The sequence below is a fragment of the Scyliorhinus canicula genome, chromosome 25 (assembly GCF_902713615.1).
Source record: "Scyliorhinus canicula chromosome 25, sScyCan1.1, whole genome shotgun sequence".
NCBI lineage: Eukaryota > Metazoa > Chordata > Chondrichthyes > Carcharhiniformes > Scyliorhinidae > Scyliorhinus > Scyliorhinus canicula.
Window position 1 is genome coordinate 18,942,851 of NC_052170.1, and position 20,873 is coordinate 18,963,723.

A 20,873-nucleotide genomic window follows, 5' to 3' on the forward strand; every position below is an offset into this window, starting at 1 on the left:
AATGAGTCTTTTTCTGCTTTCCCATTGGCTCAGGAAGGCCATGCGTCACAAAGATGGCTGACTCATGGCTGGACGGTGAGGCACTTCATGGGATGAAAGGGTCAAGGGGCCGAATGGCCTACCCCTGCCCCGAATTTGATGCTCCAGCAATAGAATTAATCACAGTTGGCAATCCAACCAGCCTTCAAATCCTAGGCTTGCCCAAAACCTTGCCGCCTGTAGCCTCATCCCTTGACCACCACGTCTTGCACGCTGTTAGCTCACTCTCTTGTGCTGGTCCCCCAATACCTGAAAAATACTGACCATTAAAATACCCTTAAAACTCCCGCCCTTGTGTTTAAAGTCCCTCCTTGGGCCTTGTCCCTGTCTCTGTAAGCTCCTACAACCCTCAAGAGAGCTTGCCATTCCCAGGAGCTTGCTTTCTAGTGGATCCTCCTTTCCCTTCACTTGACGATTAGGGTGAGTGCCTTCAGCTGACTAGGCCCAGATTTCTCTCCCTACCCTCTCTGCTTCTCCATCTCTCTCTCTCTCTCTCTGCACGTCAACATTGTGCTCCACTAGCCTGCATTGGCACCTCGGGACACTGGACTACGCCACAGGAGCAGTCGAACAAACAAATTAGAAACCCAAACCAGGTTGAAGATGTGGAGAATTGTCATGCAGATAATTAAAGTCAGGTTCTTTTGGCACCAAAATCCTGGCCCACTACCTCAGAATAGATCGGACGGTGCCACAAACCCCTGGGCTATTGCCTTCAGCGAATCCGGCCAGTTTCATAGAATGTACAGTGGAGAAGGAGGCCATTCAGCCCATCGAGCCTGCACCGGGCCTTGGAGAGAGCAGCCTACCCAAGCCCACACCTCCACCCTATCCCTGTAACCCCAGCTAAACCTTTATATTTGGACACTAAGGGCAATTTAGCATGGCCAGTCCACCTCACCTGCACATCTCTGGACTGTGGGAGGAAACCGGAGCACCCGGAGGAAACCCACGCAGACACGGGGAGAACGTGCAGACTCCGCACAGATACTGGCCAAGCCGGGAGTTGAACCTGGGACCCTGGAGCTGTGAAGCAACTGTGCTAACCGCTGTGACCCTCACACCAGGATCAGCAGTAACCCTGGTGTGAAAGCAGCTTCGGCTAAGAGCATCGTAGGTACAGGAGGGCAGGACATTCAGACCCTGTTCCGTCATTCAATCCGATCATGTACTCCAACGCCATTCGCCTTGGATCCTTATCCAACGCCCCAAATAATCTGTGGGATTTGATGTGGTTTCCCCTTCGTGTGTGGGCTAAGCTGGAGGTAAAAGGCATAAAGTGGTCTATCAAGAAAAATGGATGGAGCAAAGTGACAAACATGAAGCATTTGGAGCTGATGCTGAACTCTCGAATCTAATGGATGTGTTGCACATGAGCCTCAATTGTCACAACCATGCTGGGCTGCCTTTTTCTTCATGCTTGCTAAGTATCTGGGGCTGTCTTGGTTCCTTAAGGCTTTTTAGCAGAGTCTTTGATGAAATTGATAGAATTATACAGAACTCAGCGGGACCCAGGAAACCGATTATTCAACCCAACCAGAGTTTGAGCTCCCCCCCCCCCCCCCCCCCCCCCCCCCCCCCCCCCCCCCCTCGTAGCTCTCTCTTAATCAGCATTCTATTCCTTTCTCCCTCGTGTGTTTAATCTAGATTCCCTTGACACGAAACTGTGCCGCCTGCCTTAACCTCCCCCCCCCGCCCCGTATTTGCTGACGTCATGTCAAGAACTCAGGGTTCAGCGGTTTGAGATGGATGGATGACTTCCCTGGCAGTGCTGAGGCACTGGCCAAGTTCCCCCACCTGCCCCTTTGGCTGTCAGGGGTAGATAAAGTCTTGGCCACCCCTTTGGGAGGGGAGGGGGGGGGCATCTTCCGGGTTGGTAGCAAGGTTAAGCCAATCTATTATTCCCCCCCCCCCGTGGTCCCAATTTCCTGGAGCTGGTTGTCAACATCCCAGGAATGTTTGTCCCCAGCACGGTGACGTGACTGACAGAATGGTTCACCTGTGCCCTTTGACCTTAATCCAGGATAATTGTCCATTATCCAGCCACGATTGGTTATGGACGCTAAATGGCTGAATCCGATCGCGACTACGCAATGACCAGCAGGCAATCCTTGATCCTATTGGGAAACTGTGTCAGAGATAGAGTGAAGACTGAGAGTTGGGAGCTGGTGTGTGTGTGTGAGTGAGCGAATTAGTGTCTGTTCTTTTTTCCATTATTAGTTTCTGGGATGTGGGCGCCGCTTCATTGTCCACCCCTGAGGGCATTTAAGGGTAACATGTAGGCCAGACCGGGTAAGGCCGGCAGATTTCCTTCCCTAAAGGACATTAGTGAACCAGATGGGGATTGTTTTTATGACAATCGGCATGGTCATCATAAGACCATAAGACACAGGAGTGGAAGTAAGGCCATTCGGCCCATCGAGTCAACTCCGCCATTCAATCATGGCTGATGGGCATTTCAACTCCACCTACCAGCATTCTCCCCGTAGCCCTTAATTCCTCGCGACATCAAGAATTTATCTATCTCTGCCTTGAAGCCATTTAGCGTCCCGGCCTCCACTGCACTCCGCGGCAATGAATTCCACAGGCCCACCACTCTCTGGCTGAAGAAATGTCTCCGCATTTCTGTTCTGAATTTACCCCCTCTAATTCTAAGGCTGTGCCCACGGGTCCTCGTCTCCTCGCCTAACGGAAACAGTTTCTTTGCGTCCACCCTTTCTAAGCCATGTATTATCTTGTAAGTTTCTATTAGATCTCCCCTTAACCTTCTAAACTCCAATGAATACAATCCCAGGATCCTCAGCCGTTCCTCATATGTTAGACCCGCCATTCCAGGGATCATCCGTGTGAATCTCCGCTGGACACGCTCCAGTGCCAGTATGTCCTTCCTGAGATGTGGGGCCCAAAACTGGACACAGTACTCCAAATGGGGCCTAACCAGAGCCTTATAACGGCTCAGTAGCACATCGCTGCTTTTATATTCCAACCCTCTTGAGATAAATGACAACATTGCATTCGCTTTCTTAATCATGGATTCAACCTGCATGTTTATCTTTAGGGAATCCTCGACTAGCACTCCCAGATCCCTTTGTACTTTGGCATTATGAATTTTCTCACCGTTTAGAAAGTAGTCTATGCTTGGATTCTTTTTTCCAAAGTGCAAGACCTCACATTTTCTCACGTTGAATTGCATCAGCCATTTCCTGCACCACTCTCCCAAACTGTCTAGATCCTTCTGCAGCCTCCCCACTTCCTCAGCACTACCTGCCTGACCACCTAACTTCGTATCATCGGCAAACTTCGCTAGAATGCCCCCAGTCCCTTCATCCAGATCATTAATATATATGGTGAACAGCTGCGGCCCCTTCATTAGACTTTATGGAATTCCTTGCCCAGTGAAGCAGTTGAGGCTCCTTCATTAAATGTTTTTAAGACAAAGATAGATAGTTTTTTGAAGAATAAAGGGATTAAGGGTTATGGTGTTCGGGCCGGAAAGTGGAGCTGAGTCCACAAAAGATCAGCCATGATCTCATTGAATGGCGGAGCAGGCTCGAGGGGCCAGATGGCCTACTCCTGCTCCTAGTTCTTATGTAATTCCGTATTTTTTTTATTGAATTCTAATTCCGCCATCTGCCGTGGCGGGATTTGAACCTAGGTCCCCAGAGCATTACCCTGGGTCATTGGATTACTATTCTAGCGACCATACCACTACACCACTATGTGCGGTGTGTGGTGTGTGTGTGTGTGTGTTGATGAGTGAGTGAGTGAGTATTATGTGAGTGAGTGCGTGAGTCTCCGCCATGGTGACTATAAAATTATCATTGATTGTTCCAAAAGCCCATTCATGTCCTTTATAGAAGGAAATCTGCCGTTCTTACCTGATCTGGCCTACATTCTGTTTCATTAATTTACGGGATGTGGGCGTCGCTGGCTAGGCCGGCATTTATTGCCCATTCCTAGTTGCCCTTGAGAAGGTGGTGGCGAGCCGCCATCTTGAACCCGCTGCAGTCCATGTGGTGTAGGTACACCCACAGTGCTGTTAGGGAGGGAGTTCCAGGATTTTGCCCCAGTGACAGTGAAGGAAACGGCCGATGTATTTCCAAGTCGGGGTGGTGAGTGACTTGGAGGGGAGCCTCCAGGTGGTGGGGTTCCCAGGTATCTGCTGCCCTTGTCCTTCTACATGGTAGCGGTCATGGGTTTGGAAGGTGCTGCCGAAGGAACCTAAGTGACTCCAGACCCACAGCAATGTGGTTGACTCATAACTGCCCCTCGGAAACGGCCGAGCAAGCCGCTCAGTTCAAGGGCAATTAGGGATGAGTAACATACGCTGGTACAGCCAGCAACGCCCACATCCCATCAAAAATCATTTTTAAAAACTACCAGGATATCGCACACCCCTCCAACTAAGCCACACTCTGACATCCAGAGTCCCATTCAACAACAATATCCATCGGAGGCAATTCCTGAATAGTGGAGGTGAGCATTCTGTTAGAAATAATCCACTGATTAGGCGTGTGCATATGTGTGTGCAGGTGTCTGTGTGTGCGTGTGCGTGTGTGCAGGTGTCTGTCTGTGCATGTGCGTGTGCAGGTGCCTGTCTGTGCATGTGCGTGTGCAGGTGCCTGTCTGTGCATGTGTGTGTGTGTGTGTGCAGGTGTCTGTGTGTGCGTGTGTGCAGGTGTCTGTCTGTGCATGTGCGTGTGCAGGTGTCTGTCTGTGCATGTGTCTGTCTGTGCATGTGTGTGTGTGTGTGTGCAGGTGTCTGTCTGTGCAGGTGTCTGTCTGTGCAGGTGTCTGTGCATGTGTGTGTGTGTGTATGCAGGTGTCTGTCTGCATGTGTGTGTTTGCAGGTGTCTGTCTGTGCATGTGTGTGTGTGTGTATGCAGGTGTCTGTCTGTGCATGTGTGTGTGTGTATGCAGGTGTCTGTCTGTGCATGTGTGTGTGTGTGTGCAGGTGTCTGTCTGTGCAGGTGTCTGTCTGTGCATGTGTCTGTCTGTGTGTGTGTGCAGGTGTCTGTCTGTGCATGTGTTTGTGTGTGTATGCAGGTGTCTGTCTGTGCATGTGTGTGTGTGTGTGTTTGCAGGTGTCTGTCTGTGCATGTGTGTGTGTGTGCAGGTGCCTGTCTGTGCATGTGTGTGTGCAGGCGTCTGTGTGTATGTGTGTGTGTGTAAGCGTCCGTGTGTGTGAATGCATCTGTGTGTGTGTGTAGGCGTCCATGTGTGGGGGGGGGGTTGTGTTTGTGCAGGCGCGTGTGTGTGTGTGTGTGTGCAGGTGTCTGTCTACATGTGTGTGAAGGCATCTGGGTGGGTGTGTGTAGGCGTGTGTGTGTGCAAACGTCTGTGTGTACGTGTGTGTGCAGGCATCTATGTGTTGGTGTGCATGTGTGTGTACGTGTGTGTGTGTCTGCAGGCATCTGTATGTGGGTGTGTGCAGGCGTCTGTGTGTGCATGTGTGTGTGTGCAGATGTCTGTGTTTACGTGTGTGTGTGTGTGTGTGTGTGTGTGTGTGTGCAGGCATCTGTGCGCGTGCAGGCATGTGTGTGTGTGTGTGTGTGTGTGCAGCCGTCTGCGTGTTTGTATGTGTGTCGGCGTCTGTGCACATGTGCGTGTCTGTGTGCGTGCAGGCATCTGTGAGTGTGTGTGTGTGTGTAGGCGTCTGTGTGTGTGTGTTTCTGTGAGGCCTGGAGAATGTGGGGTATAAAAGAGGTCCTTCTTTCTCCCAGGAAAGTATGAAAATTTAGTCAGTTTGTGACAGAAAATAAATTGGAAAGGGAAATGTGAAATTCTTCTTGAAAAAGCCTTAAAGAGCGTGCACTGGTGAAGAAGCCCCAGGTTTGAGCGGCTCACATGCTTGTGGAGTGAGTCGGCACTGATGCCTGATGTGTTGCTGCATTGCAAATTTTAACATTTCACTCCATTGCGATCGCTGCTGTTTATAAATGATATCGCTCTGTTATCTGTGCTGAATGTGTCTGTGTAACCCAATGGGCCTTAGCCTCTTTCGACTGCGGGAAACGGCTGAGAATGCCCCAGAGCCAGAGGAGGCCATTGCCTGAAGGAGCTCCCCAGTGAGTCCCCGTGCTCTGGCTGTAGCCTCACATCCATGAATTTGGAGTCCTTTTCCAGTACCGTATTCATCCAATTCTTCTTTGAAAGTTGTTATTAAGTCTGCTTCCACTGCCCTTTCGGCACAATGATTTCCAGACCAGCCTAACTCTAACAGCGTTAGAAAAACCTTTCCCCTCACTTCCCCATGTGCCTCTTCTGTCAATTATCCGTAAATCATTGCCTACTGGTTACCCGACTCCGCCACTGGATTCCATCAAAGCTCCGAGTAATTTTAAACATCTCTATGAAAACTCCGCTCAACCTTTCCTGTTTCAGGATCAATCCCGGCTTAAGCACGTTACCATGGGTGGTGGGGATATAAATTATACAGTGGATTGGCAAGAGGGCATTAACAGCAGAGGTCAACTTTTTTTAAACTGCTCACCTCCTCATTTCCATTGGCCGAAGGCAATGTTTGGGCGGCAATGTTTGGGCAGCACGGTGGCACAGTGGTCAGCACTACTACCTCACAGCGCCAGGGACACGGGTTTAATTCCGGTCATGGGTCACTGTCTGTGTGAACTCTGCACGTCTACCCGTGTCTGCGTGGGTTTCCTCCGGGTGCTCCGGTTTCCTCCCACAGTCCAAAGGTGTGCAGGTTAGGCAGATCGGATCAATTATCCCTTTTTGTCCAGGTTAGGTAGGATTATAGGGTAGGGCAGGGAGTGGGTCTGGGCAGGGTGCTCTTTCGGAGGGGACGGTGCAGTCTCGATGGGCAGAATGGCCTCTTTCCGCACTGTCGGGATTCTATGGTTCTCTATGCTTAGGTCAGGCAGATTTAGCTGGAGAACTCGGGGAATGAGTCACACAGACTCGAAATGTTAACTCGGTTTCTCTCTTCACAGATGCTGCCAGACCTGCCAAGTTTTTCCAGAACCTTCTGTGCTTATTTATGATTGAACACCGACGCGTCATTAAACCACACGATCAACCATGCACCTTAAACAATGCCACAACATAGCCCTCTTTGTACGGGAACTGTTCTGATGAATTTGTTTTTCCAGTTGAACATCATTTAGGATTTTAACAAAAAAAAAATTGCTAACGACAAGAGGGAAATTTTAATTTTGATCTTCAATTGTTGAACTTTCTTTTATTTAAAAAAGAACATATGTTTTTTTAATTTACTTCTTTCAGTAAGTAATGTGTTGAATAAAGAAAAATTTCTAGTTTTTGCAGTCAGTGTTAAAATTAAACACTCCCAGGACAGGCACAGCACGGGGTTAGATACAGAGTAAAGCTCCCTCTACACTGTCCTCATCAAACACTCCCAGAACAGATACAGCACGGGGTTAGATACAGAGTAAAGCTCTCTGTACACTGTTCCCATCAAACACTCCCAGGACAGGTACAGCACGGGGTTAGATACAGAGTAAAGCTCCCTCTACACTGTCCCCATCAAACACTCCCAGGACAGGTACAGCACGGGGTTAGAAACAGAGTAAAGCTCCCTCTACACTGTCCCCATCAAACACTCCCAGGACAGGTACAGCACGGGGTTAGATACAGAGTAAAGCTCCCTCTACACTGTCCCCATCAAACACTCCCTGGACAGGTACAGCATGGGTTAGATACAGAGTAAAGCTCCCTCTACACTGTCCCCATCAAACACTCCCAGAACAGATACAGTACGGAGTTAGATATAGAATAAATCTCCCTTTACACTGTCCCTATCGAACACTCCCAGGACAGGTACAGAATGGGGTCAGATACAGAGTAAAGCTCCCTCTACACTGATCCCATCAAACACTCCCAGGACAGGTACAGCACGGGGTTTGATACAGAGTAAAGCTCCCTCTACACTGTCCACATCAAACACTCCCAGGACAGGAAGAGCACAGGGTTAGATACAGAGTGAAGCTCCCTCTACACTGTCCACATCAAACACTCCCAAGCCAGATACAGCACGAGGTTAGATACAGAGTAATGCTCCATCTACACTGTCCCCATCAAACACTCCCAGGACAGGTACAGCATGGGGTTAGATGCATAGTAAAGTTCCCTCTACACTGTTCCCATCAAACAATTCGAGGACAGGCAGAGCAATGGGTTAGATACAGAGTAAAGATCCCTCTACTCTGTCCCCATCAAACACTCCCAGGACAGGCACAGCACAGGGCTTGATACAGAGTGAAGCTCCCTCCACACTGTCCCCATCAAACACTCCCAGGACAGGTACAGCACGGGGTTAGATACAGAGTAAAGCTCCCTCTACACTGTTCCCATCAAACACTCCCAGGACAGGTACAGCACGGTGTTAGATATGGAATAAAGCTCCCTCTACACTGTCCCCATCAAACTCTCCCAGGACAGGTACAGCACGGGGTTAGATACAGAGTAAAGTTCCCTCTACACTGTCCCCATCAAACACTCCCAGGGCAGATACTGCACGGGGTTAGATGCAGAGAACATAGAAAAATACAGCACAGAACATGCCTTCGGCCCACGATGTTGTGCCGAACCTTTGTCCTAGATTAATCATAGATTTTCCTAGAATTTACAGTGCAGAAGGAGGCCACTCGGCCCATCGAGTCTGCACCGGCTCTTGGAAAGAGCACCCTACCCGAGGTCAAAGCCTCCACCCTATCCCCATAACCCAGTAACCCCACCCCACACTAAGGGCAATTTTGGACACGAAGGGCAATTTATCATGGCCAATCTACCTAACCTGCACATCTTTGGACTGTGGGAGGAAACCGGAGCACCCGGAGGAAACCCACGCACACACGGGGAGAATGTGCAGACTCCGCACAGACAGTGACCCATGCCAGAATCGAACCTGGGACCCTGGAGCTGTGAAGTAATTGTGCTATCCACAATGCTACCGCGCTGCCCTTAAGAACAAATTAATGTACACCATTATTCTACCATAATCCATGTACCTATCCAATAGCCGCTTGAAGGTCCCTAATGTTTCCGATTCAACTACTTCCACAGGCAGTGCATTCCATGCCCCCACTACTCTCTGGGTAAAGAACCTACCTCTGACATCCCCCCTATATCTTCCACCATTCACCTTAAATTTATGTCTCCTTGTAATGGTTTGTTCCACCCGAGGAAAAAGTCTCTGACTGTCTACTCTATCTATTCCCCTGATCATCTTATAAACCTCTATCAAGTCGCCCCTCATCCTTCTCCATTCTAATGAGAAAAGGCCTAACACCCTCAACCTTTCCTCGAAAGACCTTCTCTCCATTCCAGGCAACATCCTGGTAAATCTCCTTTGCACCTTTTCCAAAGCTTCCACATCCTTCGTAAAATGAGGTGACCAGAACTGCACACAGTACTCCAAATGTGGCCTTACCAAGGTTTTGTTCAGCTGCATCATCACCTCACGACTCTTAAATTCAATCCTTCTGCTAATGAACGCTAGCACACCATAGGCCTTCTTCACAGCTCTATCCACTTGAGTGGCAACTTTCAAAGATCTATGAACAGAGACCCCATGATCTCTCTGCTCCTCCACATTGCCAAGAACCCTACCGTTAACCCTGTATTCCGCATTCATATTTGTCCTTCCAAAATGGACAACCTCACACTTTTCAGGGTGAAACTCCATCTGCCACTTCTCAGCCCAGCTCTGCATCCGATCTATGTCTCTTTGCAGCCGACAACAGCCCTCCTCACTATCCACAACTCCACCAATCTTCGCATCGTCTGCAAATTTACTGACCCACCCTTCAACTCCCTCATCCAAGTCATTAATGAAAATCACAAACAGCAGAGGACCCAGAACTGATCCCTGCGGTACGCCACTGGTAACTGGGCTCCAGGCTGAATATTTGCCATCAACCACCACTCTCTGACTTCTATTGGTTAGCCAGTTCGTTATCCAACTGGCCAAATGTCCCACTATCCCATGCCTCCTTACTTTCTGCAGAAGCCTACCATGGGGAACCTTATCAAATGCCTTACTAAAATCCATGTACACTACATCCACTGCTTTACCTTCATCCACATGCTTGGTCACCTCCTCAAAGAATTCAATAAGACTTGTGAGGCAAGACCTACCCCTCACAAATCCGTGCTGACTATCCCTAATCAAGCAGTGTTTTTCCAGATGCTCAGAAATCCTATCCCTCAGTACCCTTCCATTACTTTGCCTGGCACCGAAGTAAGACTAACTGGCCTGTAGTTCCCAGGGTTATCCCTATTCCCTCTTTTGAACAGAGGCACGACATTTGCCATTCTCCAATCCCCTGGTACCACCCCTGTTGACAGTGAGGACGATGCATAGTAAAGCTCTCTCCACACTGTCGCCATCAAACACTCCCAGGACAGGTACAGCACGGGGTTAGATACAGAGTAAAGCTCCCTCTACACTGTCCCCATCAAACACTCCCAGGACAGGTACAGCACGGGGTTAGATACAGAGTAAAGCTCCCTCTACACTGACCCCATCAAACACTCCCAGGACAGGTACAGCATGGGGTTAGATACAGAGTAAAGCTCCCTCTACACTGTCCACATCAAACACTCCCAGGACAGGAAGAGCACAGGGTTAGATACAGAATGAAGCTCCCTCTACACTGTCCCCATCAAACACTCCCAGGACAGGTACAGCACAGGGTTACATACAGAGTAAAGCTCCCTCTACACTGTCCCCATCAAACACTCCCAGGACAGCTACAGCATGGGTTTAGAAACAAAGTAAAGCTCCCTCTACACTGTCCCCATCAAACACTCCCAGGACAGTAACAGTACGGGGTTAGATACAGAGTAAAGCTCCCTCTACACTGTCCCCATCAACATTCCCTAGACAGGAACAGCACGGGGTTAGATACAGAGTAAAGCTCCCCTACACTGTCCCCATCAAACACTCCCAGGACAGGTACAGCACGGGGTTAGATACAGAGTAAAGCTCCCTCTACACTGTCCCCATCAACATTCCCAGGACAGGAACAGCACGGGGTTAGATCCAGAGTAAAGCTCCCTCTACACTGTCCCCATCAAACACTCCCGGGACAGGCACAGCACAAGGTTAAATACAGAGTAAAGCTCCCTCTGCACTGTCCCATCAGACACTCCCAGGATAGGTACAGCACAGGGTTAGATACAGAGTAAAGCTCCCTCTACACTGTCGCCATCAAACACTCCCAGGACAGGTTTAGCACAGGGTTAGATACAGAGGAAAGCTCCCTCTACACTGTCCCCATCAAACACTCCTAGGAGAGGCACAGAAAGGGGTGAGGTACAGAGTAAAGCTTCATCTACACTGTCCCCATCAAACACTTCCAGGACAGGTACAGCACGGGGTTAGATACAGAGTAAAGCTCCCTCTGCACTGTCCCCATCAAACATTCACAGGACAGGTACAGCACGGGGTTAGATACAGAGTAAATCTCCCTCTGCACTGTCCCCATCAAACATTCACAGGACAGGTACAGCACGGGGTTAGATACAGAGTAAAGCTCCCTCTTCACTGTCCCCATCAAACACTCCCAGGACAGGCACAGCACAGGGTTAGATACAGAGTAAAGCTACCTCTGCACTGTCCCCATCAAACACTCCCAGGACAGGTACAGCACGAGGTTAGATACAGAGTAAAACTCCCCCTGCACTGTCCCCATCAAATACTCCCAGGACAGGTACAGCACGGGGTTAGATACAGAGTAAAGCTCCCTCTATACTGTCCCCATCAAACACTCCCAGGACAGCTACAGCACGGGGTTAGATACAGAGTAAAGCTCCCTCTACACTGTCCCCATCAAACACTCCCAGGACAGATACAGCACAGGGTTAGATACAGAGTAAAGCTCCCTCTACACTGTCCCCATCAAACACTCCCAGGACAGGTACAGCACGGGGTTAGATACAGAGTAAAGCTCCCTCTACACTGTCCCCATCAAATACTCCCAGGACAGGTACAGCACAGGGCTAGAAACAGTAAAGCTCCCTCTACACTGTCCTAGCATCCGCTAACCCTAATTTCAGACATCAACCTTCCTCCTGTGTCTTTGTAACATTTCTTATCCACCTATAACTTGGATGTCTTGGGTGGGCACTGCTCCGAATTCCGTGCTTCAATCCTCTTAAGGTCTCTCTGGACCGGATGTGAACCCAGAAGTAAAAAAATCAGTGCGATGATTCAATCCTCAAACCCACCCCGTCCCCAAGCATGGTTGTGGTGGATTAAATTAGATTTTGTTGAAAAGCAGGCGGCCGCGTATCCTTGGAAGGGTCTGTGCTGACCTACCCTCTTGTGTGACAGCAAACAATGGCCCAGGAATGCGGAACATCTCACAAACCACACTGAGGGTGTATGTGAATCCAAGGAGAGTGTATAATCCTCCAAGGGACATACTACCCAATCTATGTCTCCTTTACCTTATTGAATCTTACCTTTATAATTCACTGGTTACCCCCTCACTAGAGTATCGTGGCTATTCTGTGCTTTGGAAGGGTGTCGGAGCCTTGTATAGATACAGGGACTTCAGTGTCGTGGAGGGTTTGGAGAAGGCGGCATTGTTTAGTTTCAGAGATTAAGGAGGGAGTGTGATAGAGGTGAAAGTTTTTGTGAGAATCATTGAGGATAAATTGCTTCTGCTGGCATCAGTAGAATTAACATAATTGGCAAAATAATCACAGCGAGTTATTATGAGCTGGAAGGCGTTGTTTGAAAGGGCGATGGAAGCAGATTCGATGGGTGGAATTTTCTCACTGTTTGAGAGTCTGCCCTTCAAAGATGGCCGCCCGATCAGCAGAGGGTTAAAACTTCCCGACCCTCATGATATCTTACGCCTGCGACGCCAATCCCGCTAACGGCTGCCCAGGGTGCAAAATCGCCACCAGAAGGAGCTTTCAAAAGGGAATTTAATACATGCTTGAATTGGATACATGGGGAAAGAGGGTCGTCATGGATCTGACTGGACAACGCTCTCAAAGAGCTGAAACTGGCACAAAGGGCTGAATGGCCTCCCTCTGCGTTTTAGGATTCTATGATTCTGAGCCCATTAAGACCCCGGTGGGCTGCGTAGCCGTTAGTCTTTGTAACCCAGAGACTGTGTAAGCACCAGTCCTGGACGCTGAATCCCACATGCAACAACTTCACCAGAATGTGTTGAGGAGGGTAAATTGGGAGCGGTGTGGGGTGACCTGATAGAGGACCTGACAATAGTGCTTCTCAGGCCATTTCTATTTGAAGGTGATAAACTGAACTAGCATCAGGAACCTAAGAAAACCTAACATGGACATCAGGAGAAGCATCTTCCCCCAGAGGGACTCAGAATGTGACACTAGTTACTGCAAGGAGTATTGCGGTGAATAGCGTAGATACCTTTTCAGGGAAGTCTGATAAACACACGACGGAGAAGGGAAAGGATGAAGATGCTGACGGGATGAGATGAAGTAGGTTGGGATTTGGCTTCGAGTGGAGCAACATCTCCAGCATGGAGCAGTTGGGCCGAATGGCCTGCCTCTGGGCTGTAATTTTTCTTGAATCCAACAGCAGCACAGCCTGCCCTATCGGATATGTGTTCCACTGTTGTTGTGGGTAGGCAGGAGCACATGGGAGTGTCATCTCACCTGATCCCCCACCCACCCCACACCCCCCACCCACCCCCATTGCCAGCTGTGAGTCCGAGTTTCATCCCTTTCTCCAGGAGTAGACATGCATAATGTACAACGGCGCAGGGAGCTTCATCTTTCTGAGTCTCCTGCCAACTACGTCACACGGGAACATCTATCAGAGAGATGGCCAGATGTTTAAGGCTGGGGTTGGCCATTGAGCAGCTCCCTGGTTTTGGGTGCAGACTGCTGGGACTTGGGTTACACAGAGCCATTGTAAAAGTGTTGATGTGATCGCCCGCCACTGGTGCGTATGCTAACGGAACCTCTTTTCTTTGCTTCTGTAGATATGAGGACAACAAACCGTTTCTCAAGTAAGCTCTAGTGTTACAATGTCAACCCTAGTGCAGCCAATCCTCTCCGCTACAATCCCTTCACGCGGTGCTAATCATCACACCCCGTTTCCTCGCAGGTGTGTCAGTCACTGTTGGCCAAGAATCAGAAAGCACAAAAAATACATCAGCTGGAGTATTGTGTCCAATTCTGGGCATCACGCATTAGAAAAGATGCCAAGGGCCTGGGAAAGGGTGCAGAGAACATTTACCCTATTAGACACCAAAGATGAGGGGCTTCAGTAACATAAAGAGGCAGCAATTATTCTCATTTGAGAAGCGGACATTGAGGGGCGATTACATAGAGCTGGTCAAAATTATAAAGGCTTGATAGGATAGGGTGGGGGTTGGGGAACCTGTTTCCATTTATAGGAAGGTCAGTAACCAGAGGAGACGAGTGAGCAGATTATATAGGGGGAAGGAATAGGTAAGTTGTTACGACCTGGAACATGCTGCCTGGGGGTAGACGGATTTTGATCAATGGGCTCTGGGGAAAGGGCAGGGGAGGTGGGGAGTGGGAGCTCTTTCAAGGGATAGCCACAGGCATGATGGGCCAAATGGTCTCCTGTGAAGTGTGAGACTCCAAGTTCCCCCCCACCCCCTTCCCACTCCAAATATCACTGCCGATAGGATCAACCCGTTACACAAAATGTCAAAGGTTAACAGATGGGAAACAACCTTTTTGCGGGTGCTAACGTCAAGATGGTTGATGAGGGGTGCAGTTGTTTTCCTGACATTCTTCAGCCCAGCCGTGGCAGGGCCATGTAATGTTCTTGTCGGATGGCCAGATTTACTACAAGAACACTTGTAGCTAAAGTTATAAACGATTTATTAACTTTACCTGTGGGTAAACTATAAACAACAGTTGAAAAACAGTAAAATCATGCAAAGCAACCTCTCTCTTCATCTTCCTCCAGCCAGTCTGAGGTCAGCTGACACTAACATTCACTTATATATTAGTGAGACTCCTAGTGGTCAGTCGGTGCATTACAACACAACCATGATAACACGACAGGCCACACATCCACCGTCAGCCGATCAGCACCTTATCGCGATTGTCAGTGATTCGAAGCAATGGGTTCAGTACAGTTGGTGCCGAACAAACAGGGATATCTCTGGGTAGCAGGGATCAGGATGGCTGCCTGTCTATCTGCTCTCCCTTCCCTTTTCCCTGTTCCACCTGTCACTCTTGGTGGGCCACGGAAGATTCTCGGACTCTCTAATGTCTTTGGAATCTAAAGGGGCACAGTTCAGATTCTAAAATCGGATTCTGTTGCATGATTATATATAGAAAAAGGTCAACAATTTACAGATTCCTCCTCCACACATGGCGCAAAGTTACCCTGTCCATTGCCTTCTGTTCCCGGGACAGTAGGACTGGTGAGGTCAGGTGTGTTGTGAGCTTGAGTTGTCCACCCATGTAGAGGTAGGTCTATCAACATTGGGAAACAGCCTTGTAAAGTTAAGCAAATTTACCCTCCTTGAGGTTCACAGTTATCTACGCTGAGTTCAATTAACATTGCGGCTCTATCATCTAAACTCCAAACTTAAAACAAAATAAAGGCAGAAATATATTTCTGTTAGCACCTTTCTTGACCTCGGGACCTGGACAGAGAAGTACTTGAATTCACTTTTTGAAATGTAGAAAACATGGCGGCCATTTTGTGCACAGCATGATTCCACACACCGCAACCTGACAATGACCAGGTCACCTGTTTCAGAAACTATCTGGAGCACGCTGGATGGTGCGATTACAAACGACCCACCCCAGGGTGAGTGTCCGACTCTGCAACGGAGGACATGACTGTCCTCTCGAGCCCTGGGCAACGTCATTTACTCCCTGCTCCCCACAGAGGTCACTCCCACATCCACTCGGCTGTCGGTTCACATGTGACTGCTCCTCCAGGTTCGTAGAATCCGGCTTCCCTCGCCCAAGTCTTTCCTTAGCCTCTGGAAGTGTACGAGGAGTTTATTTTTTATATTCATTTACGGAATGAGGGCCTCGCTGGCTAGACCAGCATTTATTGCCCGTCCCTAATTGCCCCTTGAGAAGGTGGTGGTGAGCTGATTTCTTGATCCGCTGCAGTCCGTGTGTAGGCACACCCACTGTGCTGTTAGGGCGGGAGTTCCAGGATTTTCACCCAGTGACGGAACGGCGATACATTTCCAAGTCAGGATGGTGAGCGACTGGGAGGGGAACCTCCAGGTGGCTTCCAGGTGTCTGCTGCTCTTGTCCTTCTGGATGGTAGAGGTTGTGGGTTTGGAAGGTGCTCCGAAGAAGCCTTGGTGAGTTGCTGCAGTGCATCTTGTAGATGGTACAGACGGCTGCCACTGTGCGTCGGTGGTGGAGAGAGTGAACGTTTGTGCAAGGGGTGCCAATCAAGCAGGTACCAATCAAACTGATCGCAGCCAGGGAGGATTAAAATCAGGAATAAGGCCAACTTGCTCTTCCACCTAAATATTCAGTTGGGGATCTGCTGCTGTACTGTATCCCATTCGACCAAATCAATTTGAGTACCAGTTGTGTTTGCAAAGGCGATTGTGGTGTTAGTCTCCCCAGTCCCTGTGCCTTTTGGGATTAAGCAGCCTAATGAATGATAACATTTTACAGGCGAGTACCTCTGTTTGCTGAAATTATAACCTCCTTCTCTTGAAATCACTCCAACGTTACGAGATCGCCTTTCCCTCCCCGCTTACGAAAATCCTCTTGTTACTCTGTATGCGAAGACTAACTGAATCTTCTATGTGCTGTCTCTTAGGTCCTGGGCATTGGGCGCCATCGCTCTCCTTTTCCTGCTGGGTCTTACCTGGGCATTTGGCCTGATGTTTATCAACGAAGAATCCATGGTGATGGCCTACCTCTTCACGACATTCAACGCCTTCCAAGGAATGTTCATCTTCATTTTTCACTGCGCTCTCCAGAAGAAAGTAAGGCTCCCCGTAAAGACTTTGAATTTAATCTCCCGGATGGTTCCCTGGGATTTTGAGGGCTGTGGCGTGATTTTCTCGGGAACAGGCAAGGGGGCGGAGAGAGAAACCATTTCTGCTGGCTGGGAAATCGGGGACGAGGGGGAACAGTGTAAATTGGCGACAGAACTTTCCAGTGGGGATCGTTCGGAAACACTTTGGGCCAAAGCTTCGGAGGAGCAGCAATCACGGTCGGATTGCCAATCCGCTCCCCTTCCTCGTCACCTTGGACGGGAGCTTCACATTCCCCCGTCTGACCTTTCAACTCAGGCCTGCTGGGAAATGTGCGGCCCAGCTACACGAGGAATCCTCTCCGTCTGAGGCAGCAGCACTGGGGAAACGCTGCCATAAAGCAGGTAAACGTAAAGGCCCCAGCCACTTTGAAAAGCCAGGGAGAAGGTAGGAAGTTGGGTGGTCAGTAAGGGGGAGGGAATGTCGGGGCAGGAGGTGTTTGGGGATAGTCAAGCCCCGAAAGACGTGCTTGTTAGGTGAATTGGACATTCGGAATTCTTCCTCTGTGTATCCGAACAGGGGCCGGAGTGTGGCGACTAGAGGCTTTTCACAGTAACCTCACTGCAGTGTTAATGTAAGCCTACTTGTGACAGTAATAAAGTTTATTATTATTAGTCAGTGGTTGGGGCGTTAGTTGAGGTTTCATTGGGAGATCCAAGGGAGATCATTGGTATAATTATTCAGCAGTTAGAAGTGGCTTTAATCCATCTAACTTTCCCTGGGTAACTATTTCGCTAAGAGAGTCAGAACCACCACAGGTCTGTGATTAAATCGGAGTATAAAATGGGCCCAAGCGCAGGGTAATTACCCATCGATAGTTTGAACTTCCCGGGCAACTCCTGTGCAGCCCTTGCATGGGAGTTTCTGGGGGAGGGGGAAGGGGTACCTCTAGATCACAAAGGCCCGGAAATCGGAAAGTTTTTATTCATTTATGGGATGTGGGCATCACTGGAGAGGCCAGCAATTATTGCCCATCCCTTATTGCCCATCCCTTATTGCCCATCCCTTATTGCCCATCCCTTATTACCCATCCCTTATTGCCCATCCCTTATTGCCCATCCCTTATTGCCCATCCCTTATTGCCCTTGAGAAGGTGGTGGGGAGCTTCCTTTTTCAACTGGGGAGCTTGACGGGGGCAGGTGCAGGATTTTGGCCTAAATTGTGCTGGGCCTTCGACGCGCAAGGAGCGGTCGAAGTTTGACACTGTCTCCAGTAAATTGCAACTGATGCTAGATGAATTCTAACCCTTAAATCTGAGATCGATCGATTTTGGTTAACCACGGCCGCGATCTCGTTAAACGTCTAACGATGACCATGAAAACCATTGTCGACTGTCGTAAAAACCCATCTGGTTCACTCCTGTCCCGGGGAGAAGGGAATCGGCCGGCCTTACCCGGTCTGGCCTACATGTGACTCCGGGCCCTCAGGCCCAGCCAGCCACGCCCACATCTCATGAACGAATAAAAAACAATAGTGGGGCAGGCTTGAGGAGCTAAATGTTCCTCTCTTCTTGTGCCCATGGCTTTCGCAAAGGTCAGCTTTACTGCCCACTGTACTCACAGCACAGCATTGTGGCAGAATTAGATTAATTGTAGACTCTGAACGTTATCATGTTCTGGGTTTCTGTCTGTCTTGGACTCCAGGCGTGAGCTATGTTGCTCAGGCAGATTGTGGACATACTCTGGCATCTGCTGAGCATGTCTTCCTGAGCAGCCCTGTTAATCAGGTTACAGAGTAGGCACAGAACTCTCAGGCATGATTCCAACCTCTCTCTCGCAAGAGAGAGAGAGACTCTGGCGCATGAATGACTAGTGTCAATGGTACATCATCATCTCCATGTCATACATTAGCATATCCCATTTTCTCACCCCTCCCAGGACACTAAGGAATCCAGGTTCAATTCCCAGTCTCCCCAGGCATTGGCTCCCTCGACATGCCCCAGGCACAAGAGGCTGCTTGTGATAGGCTGCTTCAAGCAAGTCCATGAACGTGATGGGCGGCTGCAAACACGCATACTAGCACTGTGATTGGCTGTACCAATGAGGTCAAATAGTACTGTGATTGGCTGCCTCAACCAGGTGTACGAGCACTGTGATTGGTTGCCTCAACCAGATGGACCAGCACTGTGATTGGCTGCCTCAACCAGGCGTACGAGCACTGTGATTGGCTGGCTCAACCAGGTGTACGAGCACTATGATTGGCTGTCTCAACCAGTTTTACTAGCACTGTGATTGGCTGCCTCAATCAGGTGTACTAGCACTGTGATTAGTTGCCTCAACCAGGCATTCTAGCACTGTGATTGGCTGCCCCAACCAGGCGTATGAACACTTTGATTGGCTGTCTCAACCAGGCATACTGGCACTGTGATTGAAATAAAATGAAATGAAAATCGCTTATTGTCACGAGAGGCTTCAATGAAGTTACTGTGAAAAGCCCCTAGTCGCCACATTCCGGCGCCTGTACGGGGAGGCTGGTACGGGAATTGAACCGTGCTGCTGGCCTGCCTTGGTCTGCTTTAAAAGCCAGCGATTTAGCCCAGTGTGCTAAACCAGCCCCTAAACCAACCAGATTGGCTGCAGCAATCAGACGTAATAGCCCTGTGATTGGCTGCCTCAACCAGACGTATTAGCACTGTGATTGGCTGCCTCAACCAGACGTACCAGCACTGTGATTGGCTGCCTCAACCGGACGTATTAGCACTGTGATTGGCTGCCTCAACCGGACGTATTAGCACTGTGATTGGCTGCCTCAACCAGGCATGCGAGTACTGTAATTGGCTGTCTCAACCAGACGTACTAGCACTGTGATTGGCTGCCTCAACCGGACGTACTAGCACTGTGATTGGCTGCCTCACCAAGCCAAACTTGCCCTACGATTGGTTTCTTTTGTAGACCGCAAAGGAGTTCACACCAAGTAGTTTAAATGTAATAAAGTTTTATTACGATGAACTATTATTTACAATACACTAAACATCCCAGCTGGCTCTCTCGCAATGGTACCAAAACAGGCCGACTTGTACAAGGGAGAATCATACATGGTTTAGATTTCCCTGCTCCCCTGACGGAGGAGCTCGTATTCGGCAAGGTCCACGCAGAATGTCCTCCATCACCTCTGGACTATGGCAAATGCCGACGACACACCGAGGGTAGCTGGGTGTTTTCATACAGGCCTAAATGCATGTTTATTGTTATGTATTTTCGAGAAGCCGAGTCTAATTTGAGCTGTAAATATGCACGACTCATATCGAGTTTGGTGCACGAGAGTCCGCCGGCCAATTCAGCATTAAGGTCTTCAATGCGGGGCATCGGGTAATGGTCCAAGGAGAAGCCTTATTCACCGTCCGCATAACCAGACTGTCTTGTCCTGCTTTAGCACAGGATCCATGAGCGTCGCCCAATATGTGAAACGCACAGGCCGGATGATCCAATCCTTCAGGCCGGCTGAGCTCGATCTCCACCTCCGCTTAAGGGACTGGGCAGACTCTGAAATATCTCGGCTGCGCACATGAACTGACATCAATTTTGGCTACAGCTCGCTTTATTTTCCTTTAACGGTTATGGTGATTCCCGCAATGACCAACGGTTCATCGGTATAAATGACCAACCTCGCCTCAGTATCCCTTAAATCCAATTTCTGTGCCCCCTTTCTGTATGCGGCTGCAAGTTTGCTTTCTCACAAGGGAAAGTGCAGCTCCAGTATTGAGCTGCACGGCCAATAAATGCCTGTTCACCCGCACCACGAGTGTGCAAACGGAAAGAGCTGTGAGCCAATGTGCAAATCTCTGGGGCAATCAGGGATGAGCAACTTATGCTGATCTAGCCAAAGATGCCCGTATCCCATGAAAGAGTA

At 49.3% G+C, this 20,873-nt stretch overlaps 1 protein-coding gene across 8 annotated transcripts in view; it reads left to right on the top strand.

Annotated features, from left to right (window-relative positions):
* The window catches only part of LOC119957125 (adhesion G protein-coupled receptor L1-like), a 645,488-nt gene that overhangs the window by 607,163 nt on the left and 17,452 nt on the right, over positions 1–20,873 (top strand). For 4 of the 8 annotated variants that reach the window (XM_038784852.1, XM_038784850.1, XM_038784857.1 and 1 more), the window contains 2 exons: positions 14,001–14,027; positions 16,805–16,973. In XM_038784852.1, the coding sequence (XP_038640780.1) occupies positions 14,001–14,027; positions 16,805–16,973 (196 nt within the window). The remainder of the gene's footprint in view (positions 1–14,000; positions 14,028–16,804; positions 16,974–20,873) is intronic. The other 4 variants (XM_038784851.1, XM_038784855.1, XM_038784856.1 and 1 more) reach the window with 1 other exon arrangement.